The sequence below is a fragment of the Octopus sinensis genome, unplaced genomic scaffold (genome assembly GCF_006345805.1).
Source record: "Octopus sinensis unplaced genomic scaffold, ASM634580v1 Contig15219, whole genome shotgun sequence".
NCBI lineage: Eukaryota > Metazoa > Mollusca > Cephalopoda > Octopoda > Octopodidae > Octopus > Octopus sinensis.
Genome location: NW_021833609.1, coordinates 1 through 20,501, shown reverse-complemented (window position 1 = coordinate 20,501; position 20,501 = coordinate 1). Strand labels below are relative to the sequence as shown.

Below are 20,501 nucleotides of genomic sequence, written 5' to 3'. Positions count from 1 at the left end.
AATCAGAAACTATTTCATTATAAAACTTGAGTTCGGGGAACACATCTATCTCATCTCTGAAATGTTTCCATAAATTGTTGCTTAAATTGCTCTAATATCAATTATTTAAATTACAATTATAACAATTGAAAACTAGACAGTTGAAGATTCATTCTCTTTAGTAAATATCCAACTCAAAATAGTAACTTAGAAAAAATTCTATTTGTATTAAAATTATGTCTTACGAGAAATTTCCTTTCTAGACAAAAATTGTAATTGTAAGCCATTACAGAATAAATAGTTCGCTATCACGACCCGAAAGATAAATATGGATATATACCATGTGTTTGCTTCAGTTATGTAAATATTGTGATAGATTTAGTGCCTTAAAGATGCATGCAGTTAATCTCAAACTTGCATCTACCACATCAACTAAAACTATAAAAAAAAATTATGAAACTGAAAGAAGCCTGTCGTATATATGTATGTGTGTCTGTGTTTGTCCCCCTAGCATAGCTTGACAACCGATGCTGGTGTGTTTACGTCCCCGTCACCTAGCGGTTCGGCAAAAGAGACCGATAGAATAAGTACTGGGCTTACAAAGAAATAAGTCCCGAGGTTGATTTGCTCGACTAAAGGCGGTGCTCCAGCATGGCCGCAGTCAAATGACTGAAACAATTAAAAAAGAAAAAGAAAAAGAAAGAAAAAAGATTCTTAATAACATTTTCATATTTAAACAAATTGCCTATTAGTATTTTTCAAGCACTTTAGGTATTGTTTTGTTTGTTTTCATTGTTTTTGTTTTTTTCAAGTATGGTGTTAGTTGTTTAGTGTTGTCACAGGAGGTACTGGAGGTACCCTTGGCAATGTTTTTACCTTTGGTACAGCTGATAGAGGTACTTTACTACTTGAAGTAAAGTCGTTTGTCCTTGCTACCGTAGATGGATGTTTAGCTATATTCGATGTGGTCCCAATTATAGTCAAGGGTATTTGATTATAGGAAGAGTCCATATCGGCGTCTGGTTGAAAGGGATAGCCATTGTTATCTCCCTTTGATCTGTTCAGTGTGTGTGGAAGTCGATTTCTCCTAATCCATGTGAGATCACTTTGGTAACGGCACAGATCTAAAAACAGTTACATTTAAAGATTATAATGCAATTTGAGTATTGTACCAAAAATGAAGGATAAATTCTAAGAGTACATTCTTTATCTTGACATAAGAACTAAAGGGCGTTTGTGTGTGTATGCACGTATACATTGAGATGTACATAACTAAATATTTTTCTGCCTTACAACTGATATCACAGAAAGGAAAATGTGCTTTAGACAAAAAGCTTTGATTTAAAAAGAACTTCAAAAATGTTATCATTAAAATAAAGCAACAGTCACGGAAATGGAAACAAGAATTTATCACTTACCTGGTAGTTCTTCATAATGTCCAGCACTACCGACACTCCATCCATGACCACTATCATTATGAGATGATAATGTTGACATTTCACTAAATTGGTCAGCACTGTTTAGTTCTCTATAACCTGGATACATGCTCTCTTCTCTTGGAACAAATACCTAAATTTTGAGATGCCATAATGAATAGGAAATTTGGAAGAAGACAACAAAAATTTATTAAAAACACAACTCATGGAAAAACAGGAACCAGCTGATATAAAGTTCCTTAAAGTAACTTTAGTCAAATTTCACTTAATCAATCATTATTCAACCTGTCATTATATGCTTTCTGTTAAGGCAGTGAGCTGGCAGAATCATTGGCACATCGGACAAAATACTTAGTGTCCTTTTATCTGTCTTTATATTCTGAGTTCAAATTCTGCCTTTCATCCTTTCAGGGTCGATAAATTAAGTACCAGTCACGCACTGGAGTCAATGTAATTGACTTAATCCCTTTGTCTGTCCATGTTTGTCCCCTCTATGTTTAGCCCCTTGTGGGCAATAAAGAAATAAGAAACTTTGGAAGCCTGTCATATGTGTGCGTACCTTTGTCTCTTACTGCAACTTGTATCGGTTTATTTACATCCCCCAGCAAAAAATTACCTGACTTAAAATTAGTACTAGGGTTGATTACATCTTTCAAGGCTGTACCTCAGCAGTATGGAGTATCCGGAACTATTATTATTATTATTTCATTTTTCATGAGCGCATAACAGATTAGACTGTTGGAAAAAAATTCCTAACATTGGTCTACAACAAGTAACGTCAGATGCCACAAACCTTCCTAAGGATCCTAGCTATCCTCAGTAATACTGTTTTCTGAAGTTGTACTAAAGTAGGTTTTATGTGTTCCATTCTTTTGGAGTCGATAAAATAATTGTTGAACACTGAGATCGCTGTAGACATCTTATCCTCTGACCCAAAATTACTAATTTTCAGCCAAAATTTGTAATCATTATTGAAGGATATATTTTTTATTTTGATTCTGCATAAAATAGAAATCATCACAATAATATAAAATGTTTTGTTTATAAAGAATGAGTTTAAGTTACCAAAGAAATCATTCAACAATAAATATCCTGTGGTACAAAAGTGACATTTTTGTTGTTATATAATACCATTATAGGAGTGGCTGTATGGTAAGTAGCTTACTTACCAACCACATGGTTCTGGGTTCAGTCCCACTGCGTGGGACCTTGGGTAAGTGTCTTCTACTATAGCCTTGGGCCGACCATAGCCTTGTGAGTGGATTTGGTAGACGGAAACTGAAACAAGTCCGTTGTATGTATGTATATATATATGTGTGTGTGTTTGTGTATCTGTGTTAGTCCCCCCAACATCGCTTGACAACCGATGCTGGTGTGTTTACATCCCCGTAACTTAGCGGTTCGGCAAAAATAGACCAATAGAATAAGTACCAGGCTTACAAAGAATAAGTCCTGGAGGTCGATTTCCTCGACTAAAGGCAGTGCTCCAGCATGACCGCAGTCAAATGACTGAAACAAGTAAAAGAGTTAAGAGTATTATCTTCCATTCAGATTGTTGTTAATCGAAATATTGAGAACATTTAATAAAATATAGTACACACACACACACATGGGATTTCTTTCATGCAGTTTCTATTGGCCAAATTCACTCACAATGCATTGGTCAAACTAGGCTTCAGTAATTAATACACATATTTCAACATTATTAAATAGCTGACAAATATTTTACCTGTTGATGTGTTTCAATGAAAGCTGGTTTACCCCATCCATCACTGCAGTGAACACCTTCCATATCCATCATGGGTTGTTGAGATTTGCTCATGTTTCTCTCCAATGTGTACTGAATACCAGGAGGAACAAATATATATTTCGATTGGGTGTTTAATGCAGGTGTAACCTTGTGGTACATATCAACACTGTTGTTATAGTTGTTGTCTGTCTGCTTCAGTCTATGAACTATACAGATCGATATAGAGATCACTATGACAACTGATATGATCACAGCTGCTATAACAATAACAATCATCACATTCAATTGGAGACCATTACTTGATTCTGTTGTTGTCTTTGAAGAGGTCTTAAATATCTTTGATGTGGTGTTACTCACTGTTAGAGTCAAAGACAAAGTTGTTGTCGATGACAGAACTGGACTGCCACTGTCTTTCACACCTAATTCCAGTTCATAGAATCCAGCATCATTTTGGTAAAGTGAGCGAGAGAAAGATAAGACACCAGAGTGATGGTTCATTTGAAATAAGTGTTTCTCATTACCTCTGAGTATTTCATATGTGAGGAAGGCATTGTGTTGGCTGTCTCTGTCAGAGGCCCTAACAACTGTGATATCCTGGTCAGAGTGGGGATGGTAGTGGACATTAAGACTGAAAGGGTCAACATTAGGGAAACTGAAATAGGGAGCATTATCATTTAAATCCATAACCTCAACAACAACATTTGCTCTCTTCTCCAGTGATGGTGTTCCTTTATCTTTTACTAAAACCTTAAACTCATACAGGTTCTTTTCTTCTCTGTCTAGGGACTCAGTTGTGGAAATGAATCCCACATCAGATATCTGAAATGGTAGAATATCTTTTCCATTAGATAATAGAGAATAGGTTAATTGTCCTCCATCTCCAATATCTGGGTCTGTGGCATTGACATATCCAACAGGGAAGTCTTTGTGTTCATTTTCATAGGTGAGAAACTTAAATATGTCCTGACTAAACTGAGGTTGTACATCATTTATGTCAGTAACCAGCATTGAAAACTGTTTCTCTACTTTCAATGGAGGTAAACCATTATCTTGACATTTAATGGTGAAATTAAAGCTCTTTTCTCTTTCTCTATCTATTTCACTCTTGACAACAACTTTGTATTTCTTTTCAGACACTGAGATTAGCTGAAGATATCTGTTTTGTAAATGACACTTCACTTGTCCATTTTTTCCACTGTCATTGTCGGTAACTTTGACATAAGCAACAAAACTGCCAATTTTAGATGCTTCTGAGATGAAAGCTGTGTTTCCAGTTGACTTTATAACAAATTTGATATCAATGTTTGGTGGATTGTTAATGTGACTGATTCCATTTATTAGAATGGGAACTGTTGAAGACATTGAAGGAATACCATTATCTCTGGCTTCAACAAATAATTTATAAATTCTTCCAAACTGAAATTTTTGCTTCAGAAACAACTCTCCTGTTGCTTCATCCAACTTAAAGCATTCTTTTATTTTATTTGGTGTTTTGGCATTACTAAAGATATAAGAAATTCTTCCACTTTCTCCTTCATCTAAATCTGTTGCAGACAACCTCAGAATAGGTTTGTTTATTCTGTGCGTACCATTTACAGTAACATTGTAGATATTTTGCGAGAAAACAGGGGAGTTATCATTTTTATCTTCTACCAATATTTGTATATGAAATATACTTTCCTTTGGTGGTGATCCTCCATCTCTGGCAATTAATAGTATATTATATACATCTTTTTTCTCACGATCCAAGTTACTTTCCAAAATTAGTTGTAATAAATCAATTCCATCTGATTTCTTAGAAACAAACAATTTGAAAGGAATATCTTCATCTGCTTTCAGTTGATAAGAGAGTTTAGAATTCTGAACACTGAAATCTTTGTCAATAGCATTGGGAAGTGTTTCTGTCGTTCCTATCAAATCATTTTCATCAAATTGTATTTTAAGTTCCTTTTTTGGAAATATAGGATAATTATCATTGACATCTTCTATCATAACTTTGATTTCTAATATCTTCATAAAAGAATGGCCTTCTTGAACTGCTATTTCCAATATCCTGAAACATTCCACATTATACTGACAAAGAATTTCTGCATCCAATATGGAAGCTGTGTACAGTTGTCCTCCAGGTGTAACATTAAACAACTGAACACTTCCGTCAGTAACACCCTGGATAACATTAAATGTCAGTTTGTCGCTGTTATCCTGGGACTGTATATTATCCATTAAGTGTGTATCAGTGACAATATCTCCAATATAACTGTGTACATCATTGTTCTCTTTCACATGGTAGGTATGGTCCACACAAAGGCAGCTCTCAGCCAACAACAACAGCATCAACATTAATACTGGAAACATTTTGAATCTGAAATATAATTACATGCTGATATTCACAAAGAAGAATTTAATAAATGTAGATAAAATACATCTTAACATTTAGTCCCGTAAATCAATCACAAGTCAAATATAATTCTCAAACTATTAAAATCAACCATCAACATTAAACATAAAAGTGAAGACAGAATTATGATTCTTTAATAAAATTTGATTAAATTCTTTGGAAATGAAAGTATATCTGAATAAAATTATATTTATGTTCTTGCCCTCTTCTTTTTAATAGCAGTATGTCAATGATTGTTTACTTGGTTAACATACCAGATTTACATAATTGTAAGTAAAATCACAGTTTGACACTGGGAAATATTATTTGACCACACTCGTCAACTTTCCAACTCATTCACCCTGTGTCACTGTCTAGCCCACTTCTTTTATGTTCAACTTCTAAGGGTACATCTTCACACCTCATCACCATCTTTCCCTTTCTAATTGGAGTAATCATGTATCTCCTCTACAAGACACCTATTTTTATCTCTTTATCATATTTTAATTTCTTATCACCTGGCATGTAACCACTTCCCTCAACACATCCCAGTCAGCTCCACGGTCCTGTATTGCCAGTTTACACTGACCTAACTAGTGATAGTGCCACATAAATGCACCCACTACACACTGAAATGGCTAGAGTATCCAGCTGTAGAAACCATACTACAGCAGAGACTGGAGCTTGACGCAGTACAACTCGCTGGCTCTTGTGAAACTGACCATTCAATTCTGGCATGGAAAATGAGATTATAATGTTAATAATAATATCTGTAACAGCGAAAAATACCTCAGGAATGAGAACCCAGGTTCGAAATTTCCCCAAGATACCTGAAGAAGGCTTGAAGGTATATCAGCCGAAAAGTTGTGTTAACAACAAACAAGATGAGGACAAATATCCATCAAATGTAAATAATGTACGTATAATGGAGTCATTAAGAGTTACTGTTGCTGTTTAGCCCCAGGTCAGCAAGAACGAACAGATCTATGATCCAAAACATTCAAGCTTTTAGAAAATTTGAAAAATACACTATGTTACGTGACATTCTGTTTCTCAAGACTGGGGGATATGATTCGAGGGAGGTTTGACTGTCATCTCTAACAGGTCAATCAACAGCCTAAACAACTTCCTCATTAGTACGTTAAGAGTAACCTCCCTTGCTAATAAACCCTACGCAATCGCTCATTCATAAAATGAATCAGTCTAAAGAAAATAGAATAGTGAGCATTTCACAATATTGAGCAAAAAGTTCGTTAAGAATTCAACTAATATAATCTACATCTTGCCATTATCATAATTATATCCTGTCGTTATTAACTTAAACTATTACTATATAGATGACAAAACTGAGAATACTGAAGAAAGAAATATGTATTCAAAGAATGTAATTGTTATATAGCTGTTAAAATAACAATAAACAGTTTTTTTATTTTTTAGAAACGTCCAAGCTTCAATATTTGTAGAAAATGTATTGGAAATAATTAAGTAAAAGACGTTTGAAAATAACATTGTAATACAGGAAGTACTAATCTGACTTATACATTGATGTAGTATTTCCTGGATTGTAGGTTACTGGTAGAGAGATGAACAAATATCTGAAGAACCAATTTACACAACAAAATAACTTTTAATAAATACTTACCAACAGTTGTCAGTTGTTTATATTGTTCTTAATGAACTTTTTCAATGTTCTGGCAACACAAAGTTTTAATAGTGGCAGAAGTTCTGAGTAGTTTGGTATGTAATAGTTTTATATAGTTCTATCAAGTTGGTTGTGTAGTGTGTAATGTGTGTTGTAGCCAATGACAAGCTGTCTTTTATTCCAATGCAGGGAAACGGAAATACAGCCTCCAACTTTTGCAGTAAATGATGGGCAGACTCACAAAATATTTCACTTAGACACACTCATGTATAGATACATACATATACATGTGTGTGGTGAGAAGAAACCCAACTAAATGGATGGAAATATTAATAAAGTTTAAAGCAATGAAATATAAAATTAAAGTCTATTAAAAATAAATTACATTTTAATTTTAATGCATAAAAGTTATTTTCTAACTTCAGTCAAAGTTATAAAACTTTTCATCTCAGATTTCTCTTTGACTTTTCAAAATTATCTGCTTGAGATAAACTTAATAAATGTTATTGAATAATATTTTTAGAAGTTAATTTCATTATAAAATTGTTGAGCTCATTTGAAAATACGAAATTATGGCTCCAAATAATTGTATTCAATAATGATTAGAAAATGGCCACTTATTTCTAATGTTCCCTGTAGAAAATAAAAAGTATGAAATGGAAAATGTGTCTATGGAGTTTTCACATTTGAGACTTAACATAAATATCAATTAAAATTGATCTCAATTCATTTCTGTTACATTCTTATATCATATAGCTAATTATGTAAAAAAAAATTTTGTTCTTTTCTTTTCTTCTTTGGAAACTCCTAGTTTCCTTAACAACTAATCAATAATGCATATTCTTTATATTGTTTAGAAATGGTAAACTATGGCTGAATATTAAGAAACACATATGTATTTTGTATATTTTGATAACAAGGGGAAATGCATTGCTTTTTCTGTACTTAAATGAAAGTTAATCTATTTATGATAGGGTAATTTCAATACTTGGCCTATCAGCAATGCGTTTTATAAAATTCCCAGAAAGTATAATGGATAGATGTGTTATGTATTTTTGTATGGCTTCACGATGTATATCCAGATAGTGTAAGTATATATACTCTGATAGCTTCCAAAACACGAATGGTTATAAGTTCCCCCCAAGCACACCTTGGTAGATATCAACTGGTCGTTTGGGAGGATATTTCACTCTTAAATGTACCAGTCACTCCAGATATTTTGATAATTCCATTATATTTCCTTTTTCTTATTTCTTGGAGTCAATTAAAGATCAAATTTGAAAATATATGGATCATATATTTAAGGTTTATAACATTGGTATTATATAATTCTGGTCAGACATACTCTGAAGTATTTCTTGAGCAAGCATTATTGAAATACATTATGATTATTTTTTTTTATATACTTTCATTCAAAATATTCATTGTAATATACAAACTGTTATATAAATAAAAATTATTTTTGATATAGTTAATAATAAGATAAGCTTAAATCATGCAAACAAGTATAGAAGACCCTGGCAAATGATTGGCAAGGTCGTCTCCGGTGGGATATAATTTGAACTTAGTACACGAACAAGCATAGAATACGACCAAGTATTTAGTCACTCGGTATACTAGTTCTACATCTGTGAGCCATCTGTTTCTAAGTACTTTAGCATTAGTTTTGTGGTGTAGGTAATGGCGGTACCTGAGCTAATGAAGATACCTTCGGTAGTGTTGCTACTTTTGGTACGGTTGTTAGGGGTGGCTTAGAGTATGGAATAAAGGCACTTGTCATTGGTTCTGAAAATGATTGTTCAGTTATGTCAATTGTGTTACCAGTTACAGTCAAGGGTATTTGGTCACGATTGCAAAAAGTATTATTGTCAACGTTTGGATAAGGATGTCGATCATTGTTATTTCCCCTTGATCTGTTGATTGTGTGTGGAAGTTGGTTTCTCCTGTTCCATGTGTGATCACTTTGATAAGGACACAAATCTGGAAATATATCGATTTATAGGTTACCTTGTATAATTTTTTTTCCTTTTTTTGCATGGTGAATAGAAGCAAGGTTTCTTACATACGTTTTTCAAAATAAAAGAAAGTCAAAGTATGTGTACATTTTAATAACAACAACTACAAAAGTATGGTGCTACTTTGGCATGTGATCTACGGAGGAAATTACTCTCGGTTACTTTTTAGTTTACTTTTCAATTTCTAAAACCCCATAAAATGTTGGCTACAGATTTTTACAATGTGATCAGCGACAAGAGAAAGGCTGTTGCATTTTTATAAGAAACCAGCCACTAAATTCACATTTCTTAAGAAAAAGAAACGTGCAACTTTGTCATGTGATGTACAATTGAAAGGGAGACTACTTTAGGTTACTTTTTAGTATACTTTGTGTTAGTGCTACTTTCTGAGTGATCAACGTGGACAAACTTACTTTGGTGGGTGATCTACATGCTTATTTTAATTATTATATGGTTCTCTTTTTATCAAAATACTAAGAATTTTTGAAAAAGTACATTTAAAATTTTAAGTATGTACAAAATAATTCAAAATGTAACAAAATAATCTCATTTGTGGATCACACGCCAGAATAGCACCAAAAATATAGTACTAGTAATACTTCCACACTGCTAAGAAGATATGAAGTAGGTACACAGACAAACATTTGGTTTCATACTTGAAATAAAAGAAAAAAAGGTTCCAAGCGTCTTAAAGGAATGATATTTATGGGTTTGACAATAATCTTGTGTTTCTGTGAGTGTTTGCGCTGTACTGAGTTATTTTTTTTTCTTTTCCATCGTCCTCTCTTTTTGATGCCCACAAATATCTTTTCACAGAAAGAAGCCAAGTATATTCAGACTAAAAGAGGAATGAGCTCCCCCTAGATTTCAAACATCCAAGACACACTGTATATCAAATTGGTACACCTACAACAGCTTCAGAATTTAAGGGGCTCATAACCACCACTTTACCTTTATGAAAACAGAATAATTTCCTTGCATACAAAAATTACACCTGCACAATACCACACACTATATATATATATATATATATAAATAAATGAAAGAATGGAGTTGAACGCTGATTTAACAAAATTCCTTTATTCTCGACATCACTACCCAGGTATCGGTTAACCGAATTATCCATACTAGGATAATTCATTCAACTACTTAAATATTCATATATATATATATATATATATATATATATATATACAGTACATGCACTGACTGTCTGCATGGTAAAGGAATTGGTTTTAGGTTCAGTCCCACTGCATAGCACCCTGGGCAAGGGATTTCCACTGTAGTCTCATCCCAGCTAAAGCCTTTTGAGTGGTAAATGGAAACTGAAAACAAAGGCTGTTCTATATAAATGTTTGTGTATGCGTAAGGGTTATGTGTTTATGTCTCCCTGGTTTGACAGCATGGTATAGTAGTCAATGACCTTCAAACCTTGGGGGAAGACTGTCTTGCTTGAATACAAGTGAAGATTAGTGATAGGTAGTACATCTGGTCATGAAAAATTATTAGCCTTGTTGAATGCTGTTCAGCCAATCTAAGCATGGAAACATGAACAGCAGAACTAATGGTGATGGTAACTGACTGTATCAAAATGCATACGCAAATTATTAGACTATAGTGTAGAAATATTCAGTATTTCTAACTTACCTGGCAGTTCCTCATAGTGTCCAGCACTGCCAACACTCCACCCATGACCACTATCAGTGAGAGATGACAATGTTGACATCTCAGTGAATTGGTCAGCACTATTTAGTTCTCTGTAACCTGGAGACATACTTTCTTCTCTTGGAACAAACATCTAGAAACAGTAAAATAGATCCACTCTATTTCATGACATTTCATAATTCTTGTTTTGTTTGCATATTATAAGGTGTAACATCAAGTATCACCATTTATATAGATCATAATAATTATCATGTGTGTTAGTATAAAATATTAAACAATAATTTGGAATCTTCATTGCAGAAATTAGAATTGATAAAATATGATTATCTTCATCTTTTGCCTTTTGTAGCACTGCTTCGAAAGTTCTTCGTAAATTACTTCAAATTTCATGTTAATACTGGAATTTTGAAAGGCGAAATACTTTGAAATTAATGGAAAATTATCTTACCTGTTGATTTTCTCTTAATCTGATCATTGGCATGGTTCTGTACTGAATATCTTCTCTATCTACCATTGGTTGTTGGGGTTTCTTCAGATTTCTCTCCACTGTGTACTGAACTCCAGGAGGAACACAGGTAGGATCAAATATATATTTTGATTGCACGTTTAATGCAGGTGTAACCTTGTGGTACATATCAACACTGTTGTTATAGTTGTTGTCTGTCTGCTTCAGTCTATGAACTATACAGATCGATATAGAGATCACTATGACAACTGATACGATCACAGCTGCTATAACAATAACAATCATCACATTCAATTGGAGACCATTACTTGATTCTGTTGTTGTCTTTGAAGGGGTCTTAAATATCTTTGATGTGCTGTTACTAACTGTGAGAGTCAAAGACAAAGTTGTTGTCGATGACAGAACTGGACTGCCACTGTCTTTCACACCTAATTCCAGTTCATAGAATCCAGCATCATTTTGGTAAAGTGAGCGAGAGAAAGATAAGACACCAGAGTGATGGTTCATTTGAAATAAGTGTTTCTCATTACCTCTGAGTATTTCATATGTGAGGAAGGCATTGTGTTGGCTGTCTCTGTCAGAGGCCCTAACAACTGTGATATCATGGTCAGAGTGGGGATGGTAGTGGACATTAAGACTGAAAGGGTCAACATTAGGGAAACTGAAATAGGGAGCATTATCATTTAAATCCATAACCTCAACAACAACATTTGCTCTCTTCTCCAGTGATGGTGTTCCTTTATCTTTTACTAAAACCTTAAACTCATACAGGTTCTTTTCTTCTCTGTCTAGGGACTCAGTTGTGGAAATGAATCCCACATCAGATATCTGAAATGGTAGAATATCTTTTCCATTAGATAATAGAGAATAGGTTAATTGTCCTCCATCTCCAATATCTGGGTCTGTGGCATTGACATATCCAACAGGGAAGTCTTTGTGTTCATTTTCATAGGTGAGAAACTTAAATATGTCCTGACTAAACTGAGGTTGTACATCATTTATGTCAGTAACCAGCACAGAAAACCGTTTCTCTACTTTCAACGGAGGTAAACCATTATCTAGACATTTAATGGTGAAATTAAAGCTCTTCTCACTCTCTCTATCTATTTCACTCTTGACAACAACTTTGTATTTCTTTTCAGAAATTGAAATTAGCTGAAGATATCTGTTTTGTAAATGGCATTTCACTTGGCCATTTGCTCCATTGTCACTGTCAGTAACTTTGACATAGGCAACAAAACTGCCAATTTTAGATGCTTCTGAGATTGCAGCTGTGTTTCCCGTTGACTTAATGACAAATCTGAAGTCAATGTTTGGTGAATTGTTAATGTGACTGATACCATTTATGAAAACAGTGGCAATTGAGGACAAAGGCAGTTTACCATTATCTGTGGCTTTGACAAGTATTTTATAGGATTTTCCAAACTGAAATTCTGTTGTTACAAATAAGTCTCCAGTTACTCTGTTCAATTGAAAGCATTCTTTTATCTTATTCGGTGTTTTAGGACTGAGAGTATAAGAAATTTTTCCATTTCCCCCCATATCTAAATCTGTGGCAGAAAGTCTTAGAACAGGTTTGTTTATCTGGTGTGTATCATTGATAGTGATGTTATAGATATTCTGGGAGAACACTGGGGAATTATCATTTTCATCTTGTACTGATATCATTATATCCAGTACACCTTCCTTTTGCGGAGATCCCCCATTTCTTGCAATCAACTGAAAATTGTAAATGTCTTTTTTCTCACGATCTAAGTTGCCTTCCAAAGTTAGTTGCAGTAAATCTGTTCCATCTAATTCTTTAGAAACGAACAGTTTGAAAGGAATATCTTCACCTTTTTTAAGCTGATATACAAGTTTAGAATTTTGAGTACTGACATCATTGTCGATGGCTTTTGGAATTCTTCCTTTTGAGCCTTTTGAATCACTTTCATCAAATGTTAAATGAAATTCTTTGTTTGGGAAAATAGGATAATTATCATTGACATCTTCTATTACAACTTTGATTTCTAATATTTTCATAAAAGAATGGCCTTCTTGAACTGCTATTTCCAATATCCTGAAACATTCCACATTATATTGACAAAGAGATTCTGCATCCAATATGGCAGCTGTGTACAGTTGTCCTCCAGGTGTAACATTAAATAACTGAACACCTCCATCAGTACCACCCTGGAGTACATTAAATGTCAGTTTGTTGCTATCATCTCGAGTCTGTATATTATCCAGTAAATGTGTATCACTGACAATATCTCCAATGAAGCTGTGTACATCATTATTCTCTTTTATATGGTAGATATGATCCACACACCGGCAGCTGTTAGCCATCAGCACCACAATCAACAATATCACTGAAATCATCTTCGATCTGAAAAAAAAATTTTTGATTAAAGTTTGTATATACAAATGTGAATCTAATAAATGTAAAGAAAAAATTTCTTTAACATTTAGTGCCTTTACATTCTTCTCTAAATTCTATTTAGTTTCAGCTATTTAATCCAAATTTTTAGTTTTGCATACAACTGAACACACACACACACAATATATATATATATATATGTATAATATATTATGTGTGTGTATGTGTATATGTATATATATATATATATAATGCATTTCCATATATATGCATGTGTTTATATATATGTAGATAGATAGATAGATAGATGTGTGTGTATGTGTCCCATACTTAGAAATATATTTGAGATAAGCATTATATAATGCAAGCTGTATCTGATTTGACTTATTCTTCACATGTATCTTTTATTTGGTATTTAAATTAAGGTATCTCAGAATTACATTCAGAAGAATTCTAATAAATTTTCTCCAAGATTCAGAGAGCAATTAACTTACATAATTATAACACCCCTTGGAATCTGAAAGCTTTAAATTTGTATCAAATTTCTCAGCATCCCATATATTTTGTTGGAGGTACAATTTCAACAGAAAGAAAGGGTAACCACAGATGATAAACTAAGGTGAGAGAGAGAGAGAGTATGGTGACACTATGGAGGAGGAAATGGAGATGGGAAAGGTTGTGCTAGAAGGAATGAGAAACAGTATAGGTGGAGTACAATGAGAGAGGGTGGAACGACTGGATAATACGAGACTGTAGTGGCATTTATGTGTTTGTTCATAAGGGAGAGTTGATTAGTTGGTGTTTATAGAAATTGTTGCTGGCAAAGGAGTACTATGGAAACTCTCTTTTACTCTTTCACTTGTTTCAGTCATTTGACTGCGGCCATGCTGGAGCACCGCCTTTAATCGAGCAACTCGACCCCGGGACTTATTCTTTTGTAAGCCCAGTACTTATTCTATCGGTCTCTTTTTCCGAACCGCTAAGTGGCGGGGACGTAAACACACCAGCATCGGTTGTCAAGCAATGCTAGGGGGACAAACACAGACACACAAACACACACGCACATATATATATATACATATATACGACGGGCTTCTTTCAGTTTCCATCTACCAAATCCACTCACAAGACTTTGGTTGGCCTGAGGCTATAGTAGAAGACACTTGCCCAAGGTGCCACGCAGTGGGACTGAACCCGGAACCATGTGGTTGATAAGCAAGCTACTTACCACACAGCCACTCCTGCACCTATGTGAATAATGTGTCACTTTAAGAGAAGCTGTAGTGTCTATACATACATAGGGTCATCCTTTATTAGTGTGTATAATTGAGTAGCATATAGCTGTACCATGCTTTGTTAATCATGGGCTGAATACACTAGGGAACATACATATATACATACATACATGCAGACATACATATGTAGTATTCTTAATTACAACATGCAATAGATTCTCTGTGCTTAATACAACGAAATATTGAACTCTTTTATAGTTTTACATCTATATATATAAAACTAGTTGTGTGAGTGTCTGTCCCCTTCTATTTAGATTCCTATCTATTCCAACATTTTGCGGTGCAGTTTAATCAAATTCGGGTATCTTATAGTCGTGATTCATATCGAGCCCGTCTGGGTATTAGCGCGCGTCTACGATGAGTCTACGATTTTAAAAATAATTTAACATTTTTTATTCCATTTTAATGCATATTTTTTCGTGTGTCGATGGCGGCGGAGTTGGCGTCCACGCTCACACCTGTGTTGCTTCTCCCCCTTCTTCCCTCCCTCGTGAAGCTGTGGAGAAGGGAGTGTAAGGAAATCAACGTCGTAAAGCGTTGTCAAGGAGACCAGCGTTCTTTTAGAACAACGACTTCATGGCTTGAAGACACCAAAACAGAAATGGCTAAGAAAGCCCGAATTGGCATCTATAAGGGAAGTAACTCTCTAAAAATGCTTATATAGTTATTTCCCTTACAAACCTGAGCAACGCCAGGCGATACTGCTAGTGTATAATAAAGAGCACACATAAACACAAACATAGAGAAGCAGATAGATAGATAGATCGACCATGTATAATAACACATGTAAATTGAATTTAACTCGTATCTGACAATGAATACACAAATGTTAAACAAAGTAATCAATATACACAAAGATTAATGATACGAATAAAAACTAAATATAAAGCCTCTGAAAACACTTTTCTCACCTGAATCTAACAGAACTCATTAGATTTTGAGATTACTTAGAATATTAGTACACGCACAATTAGTGTTGAATCTTATGTTAATTGACTCCAAGTCAACCATGATCAACAATTGTTGATCCCTATACAACTCAACTAAATGTCTCCTGCCCATTCGAATGACGAAGAGAGTGGGATTCGAGTGAGGTATGGGTGTTATTTTCGATAATCACGTTATGGGTCTATCGTTGGGTCACTAAGAATAAATTGTCTCGCAATGTTAGGAAAATTAGCTGTTATTTCTAACAGTCCCAATAACCACATAACGGCTCGATCGTTGGTTCATTAGAAGTAATCTCCCTTGATGATGAATCTGCCTAAGCTATCATTTTAAATTAAAAACAACCTACTGGAAATAGACTATGCTATATTTTAAAATGAATCGAAAAAAAAGAAAAAAAGAAAAGAAAAGAAAAATAAATTAACGTAATCTACATCTTGTAATAATTACGCTTATACCCTATCATTATTAACTTATATTCTAACTAAATATGACTTGATTGAGAAATATTGTATAAAACAAATACAGTAAATATTTTGATGGATGTAAATAGCTACATATATTTATTTTTTTTGAAATAATGGTAAATTGAATGTGTTCTTTCAAAAAATTAATTTTAAATACTTCTTGAAAATGTATTTCGAACAATTAACAAAAGATCACAAAAAAAAATCAACAAAATTATTATTCAGGAAGTACTAATCTGATATATACTGATGTAGTTTTACAAAGATGGTTGGTAACAAGGAGAGATAAACAAATATTTAAAGAACCAATTTACTTAGCAAAATAACTTTTAATAAGTACTTACCAACAGTTGTAAGTTGTTTATACAGTTGTTACTGTGTTATTACAGTGTTCTGGTAACAAAGTTGTAGCAATAGTTCTGAGTAGTTTGGTATGTAATAGTTTTATATAGTTCTCTCAAGTTCGTTGTGTAGTATGTAATGTGTGTTGTAGCCAATGACAAGCTGTCTATTATTCCAGTGCAAGGAAACGGAAATACAGCCTCCAGTTCTTGCAGTAAATAATAGGCTGACTCACAAAATATTTCACTTAGACATACTCATATTTAGATGCATACATATACATGTGTGTGGTGAGAAAGTACACAACTAAATGGTTGAAAATAAGTTTTAAAGCTATGAAATATAAAATATCATATTTTAAAACTATGTTTGATTTTAATTTTAAGAGAAAAAAATTATTTTCTAACTTCAGTCAAAGTTACAAAACTTTTTATCTGAACTTCCACTTTGGTTTTACAAAATTATCTGCTTGAGACATCCTTAGAAATTGAAATTAAATGATATTTTGATGTATTGATTTCATAAGATAAGCATTGATCTCATTTGAAAATATGTAATTATGGCTCCAAATAATTATGTTGAATGATGATTAGAACAGGAGTAATTCTTATTTGTATTCCTAGATGAGAACTAATACTTTTGAAAAGGAAATAAATCTTTGTAAATTTCACATTTGAAACCTAAAATAAATATCCATTAAAATCGAAGCTTCTTCATTAAAAGAAGATCTGAATTCATTTCTAATATATTCATTTGTCATGTATTCAATTTTCTATATTTTTCATTTCTGTCCACTTATTTCTTTTTTTATATTTTGTTGGTCTTGGAAACTCCCATTTCACTTATCAACAAATCAATGTTGCATATTGTTTTAACATAGTAAATTATTCTTGAAAATTTGGACACAGTGTTAAGTCTTCTGTTTATTTTTACAACGTATCAAAAATATTTCAAAGAAAGAAATTATCATTGCCATTTTTTAACTTAAATAGAAATGTTTCTATTTCAGATTGGTTATAATTTCCATATTTTATCTTATCGGCAATGATTCTAACATGAAAATGCCCAGAGAGTATAAAGAATAGGTGTGTTATATATTTCTTGCATGGCTGCAGTGTGTGTGTGTGTATATATATATATATATATATATGTATGTATGTATATTCAGTTACCTTCAGTAAATATATTCTGACAGCTTCAATAACACTTATGGTTCTAAGTTCCTCCAAGCAAACTTTAGTAGGTATTGGTAATTTGGAAGAATATTTCACTCTTAATTGCACTAGTAATTCCAAATAGTTTGGTAATTCTGTCATATTTTCTATTGTTATTCTTTGATGTGAATGAATTTACTTCAGTTAAAGACTAAAGAAAGCAAAATAAAAAGTCCTATTTGGTGAAAATTTATCGTAAATTTATAAGTTCAAGAAATGTTATGACAATGTTATATAACTTTTGTAAAATATATTCTAAAATATTTCTTGATCAAATATTAATATTAAAGTACTTTATAATTACTTTTAAGGTTTTCATTAAAATATTTGCTGTAATATACAAACTCTACTTTTATATAAGGTAAAGTTATTATTGGTAGTGTTACTAGTAAGAGTAAGTTAAATTATGTGATTATCGAAAGAAGACCCTGGCAAATGACTAGCTAAGTTATAATTTGAACTTAGTAAGCAGACAAACATAAAATGGTGCAAGGTTTTTAGACCGGTATTGTTCTGGTTTGGCAACTTCCTACCATTAGTTACTAAATATTTTAGCATTAGATATGCGATGTCGATAGAGGAGGTACCTCAGGTATTGTTGTTACTTTAGGTACAGCTGGTAGAGGTGGTTTACAGATAGAAGTGAAGGCACTTGTCATTGGTACTGAAGATGGTTGTTCACTTATATTGGATGTGGTCCCAGTTATATTCAAAGGTATGTGGTCGAGGTGACTAGAATTGTTAACATTTGGTTGATAGCAATAATTGTTATCTCCCCTCGATCGTTTGAGTGTGTGTGGAAGTTGATTTCTCCTATTCCATGTGTGATCACTTTGGTAACGACACAGATCTGGAAATATATATCGATTTATAAGTTAGCTTTTATAAGATTTTTAGGCATGATAAATCGAAGTAAAATTTCTTACGGAGGTTGTTAGTAATGAAAAACCGAAGTATGAGTGTATGTAAAAAAAAAGAATAACGTCTACTGCGTAGATATGAGCATGAGGCACAAAAACAAAGGTTTGGTTTCACATTCAAAATAAGAATAAACGTTCCAAGTGTCTAAAAAGAACGATATTTGGTAATAATATTTTATATATTTATGAATGAGTGTGCGTGCATAGCCCTGATGGATCATGGAATAAACTACCTGCATCAGATATTAGCTGTCTAGAAATTACATCCTTCCAAATTTCCATACACCTTGCAATTCGCTAACAGTACACCCCATTCCATTTCATTGTTTTTTTAAAGAATTTTTCACTGTTCACTTCCTGTGCGTATTCTATGCACTGTTCATGCTTTCTCTTACGAGTGGTACATTCTCTGATGAGTAGTAGTGCACCTAAGCACTGTATATATACAAGAAGTTCATTATATTATCATATTACGCTTCTCTCTTTTTCTCTCTAACAAACATTCTTTCAAAAAGAAATCGATTATATTCAGACCATGGAAAGGGATGTGGTCTACAAGGTTTAAAATCTCCACTTCACACTATATCTCATAATGGCACCCTCCACTTATTTAAGGGTACCCCCATAACCACCACACACACAAACTATATGTGTGCATGTGTGTGTGTATATATATATATATATATATATATATATATATATATATTTATATATGTATATGTATGTATGTATGTATGGTGGTAGGGTTCTCCTTTATAAAAATAAAATGAGCAATTTCCTTGCAAAGAAAATTATATATATGACATAGGCATTGGCATGGCTGTGTGGGTAAGAATTTCACTTGTCAATCATATGGCTTCTAATTTAATCTCACTGCATGGAGCCCAGGGCAAATGTCTTCTAACACAGCCCTAGACTGACAAAAGCTTTGTGAATGTTGAATGGAAACTGCCAAAAAAAAAAATTGTGTGCATGTGTTTGGGGTGAGTACTTATGTGGCCTTGTCTTGATGTCATGTGATAGTTGTCAACAAACATCAGAATCATACAAGCGATGTTGTGCTTTATAATAATAATAATAATAATAACAATAATAATAATAATAATAATAATAATGAAATTATTGTATACAGTGCTCAGGTGCACCACAACTTGTCAGAAAGTGCGTATAAAGTACATGCAGTAATGTACAAATGTCTGGAAAGCGAACAATGTATGAGTCAGATACATGCTTGTGTGTGTATGGAGGGGAGAAAATCAGGTGTAGTGTTGGCGAATCTCAGAAAGCATGGAAGTTTTGAAGGATGCAGTGCTCCGACAACTAAGAACTGATGGTGGGAGTTTGTTCCATACTTCAGCAACTCTTAGCATGAAAAAATGTTTCCTGAAGTCATGGGAGCTGTGCTGTTTTCTGACTTTGTAAATATGTCCATGGGTGTTAGATGGGTGGAGTTTGAAAAGGTGCTCAGAGTTATTGTTTGTACGATGGTTGATAATTTTATGGGTGTCTGCCAAGTCAGCTGCCAGATGTCGGAGTTTCAATGTGTCCATGCCCAGGGAAGTAAGGCGTTCATTTCTAGTATTTCATTAAAAAAAACATTTTAAGCCTTGTGAAAAGAATGTCTTT

The 20,501-nt window shown here is 33.4% G+C and overlaps 2 protein-coding genes across 2 annotated transcripts in view; both read right to left on the bottom strand.

The window, feature by feature from the left end:
* LOC115230295 overlaps window positions 1–18,807 on the bottom strand; it is a 46,949-nt gene extending 28,142 nt beyond the window's left edge. Inside the window, exons 1-8 of the mRNA XM_036499596.1 lie at window positions 16,744–18,807; window positions 11,313–13,698; window positions 10,847–10,997; window positions 8,875–9,164; window positions 7,493–7,551; window positions 3,145–5,527; window positions 1,398–1,548; window positions 856–1,103 (exon numbers count right to left, since the gene is read on the bottom strand). Coding sequence (XP_036355489.1) covers window positions 856–1,103; window positions 1,398–1,548; window positions 3,145–5,527; window positions 7,493–7,551; window positions 8,875–9,164; window positions 10,847–10,997; window positions 11,313–13,691 — 5,661 coding nt within the window. The 5' untranslated portion in view covers window positions 13,692–13,698; window positions 16,744–18,807. The remainder of the gene's footprint in view (window positions 1–855; window positions 1,104–1,397; window positions 1,549–3,144; window positions 5,528–7,492; window positions 7,552–8,874; window positions 9,165–10,846; window positions 10,998–11,312; window positions 13,699–16,743) is intronic.
* Window positions 732–3,275, bottom strand: LOC118761562. Its single transcript, XM_036499597.1, has 3 exons — window positions 3,145–3,275; window positions 1,398–1,548; window positions 732–1,103 (listed from the first exon to the last, which is right to left on the bottom strand). Exons 1-3 carry the CDS (start codon window positions 3,235–3,237, stop codon window positions 799–801), a joined length of 549 nt encoding a protein of 182 aa, XP_036355490.1. The 5' UTR covers window positions 3,238–3,275; the 3' UTR covers window positions 732–798.
* Window positions 18,808–20,501: the final 1,694 nt, after the last annotated feature.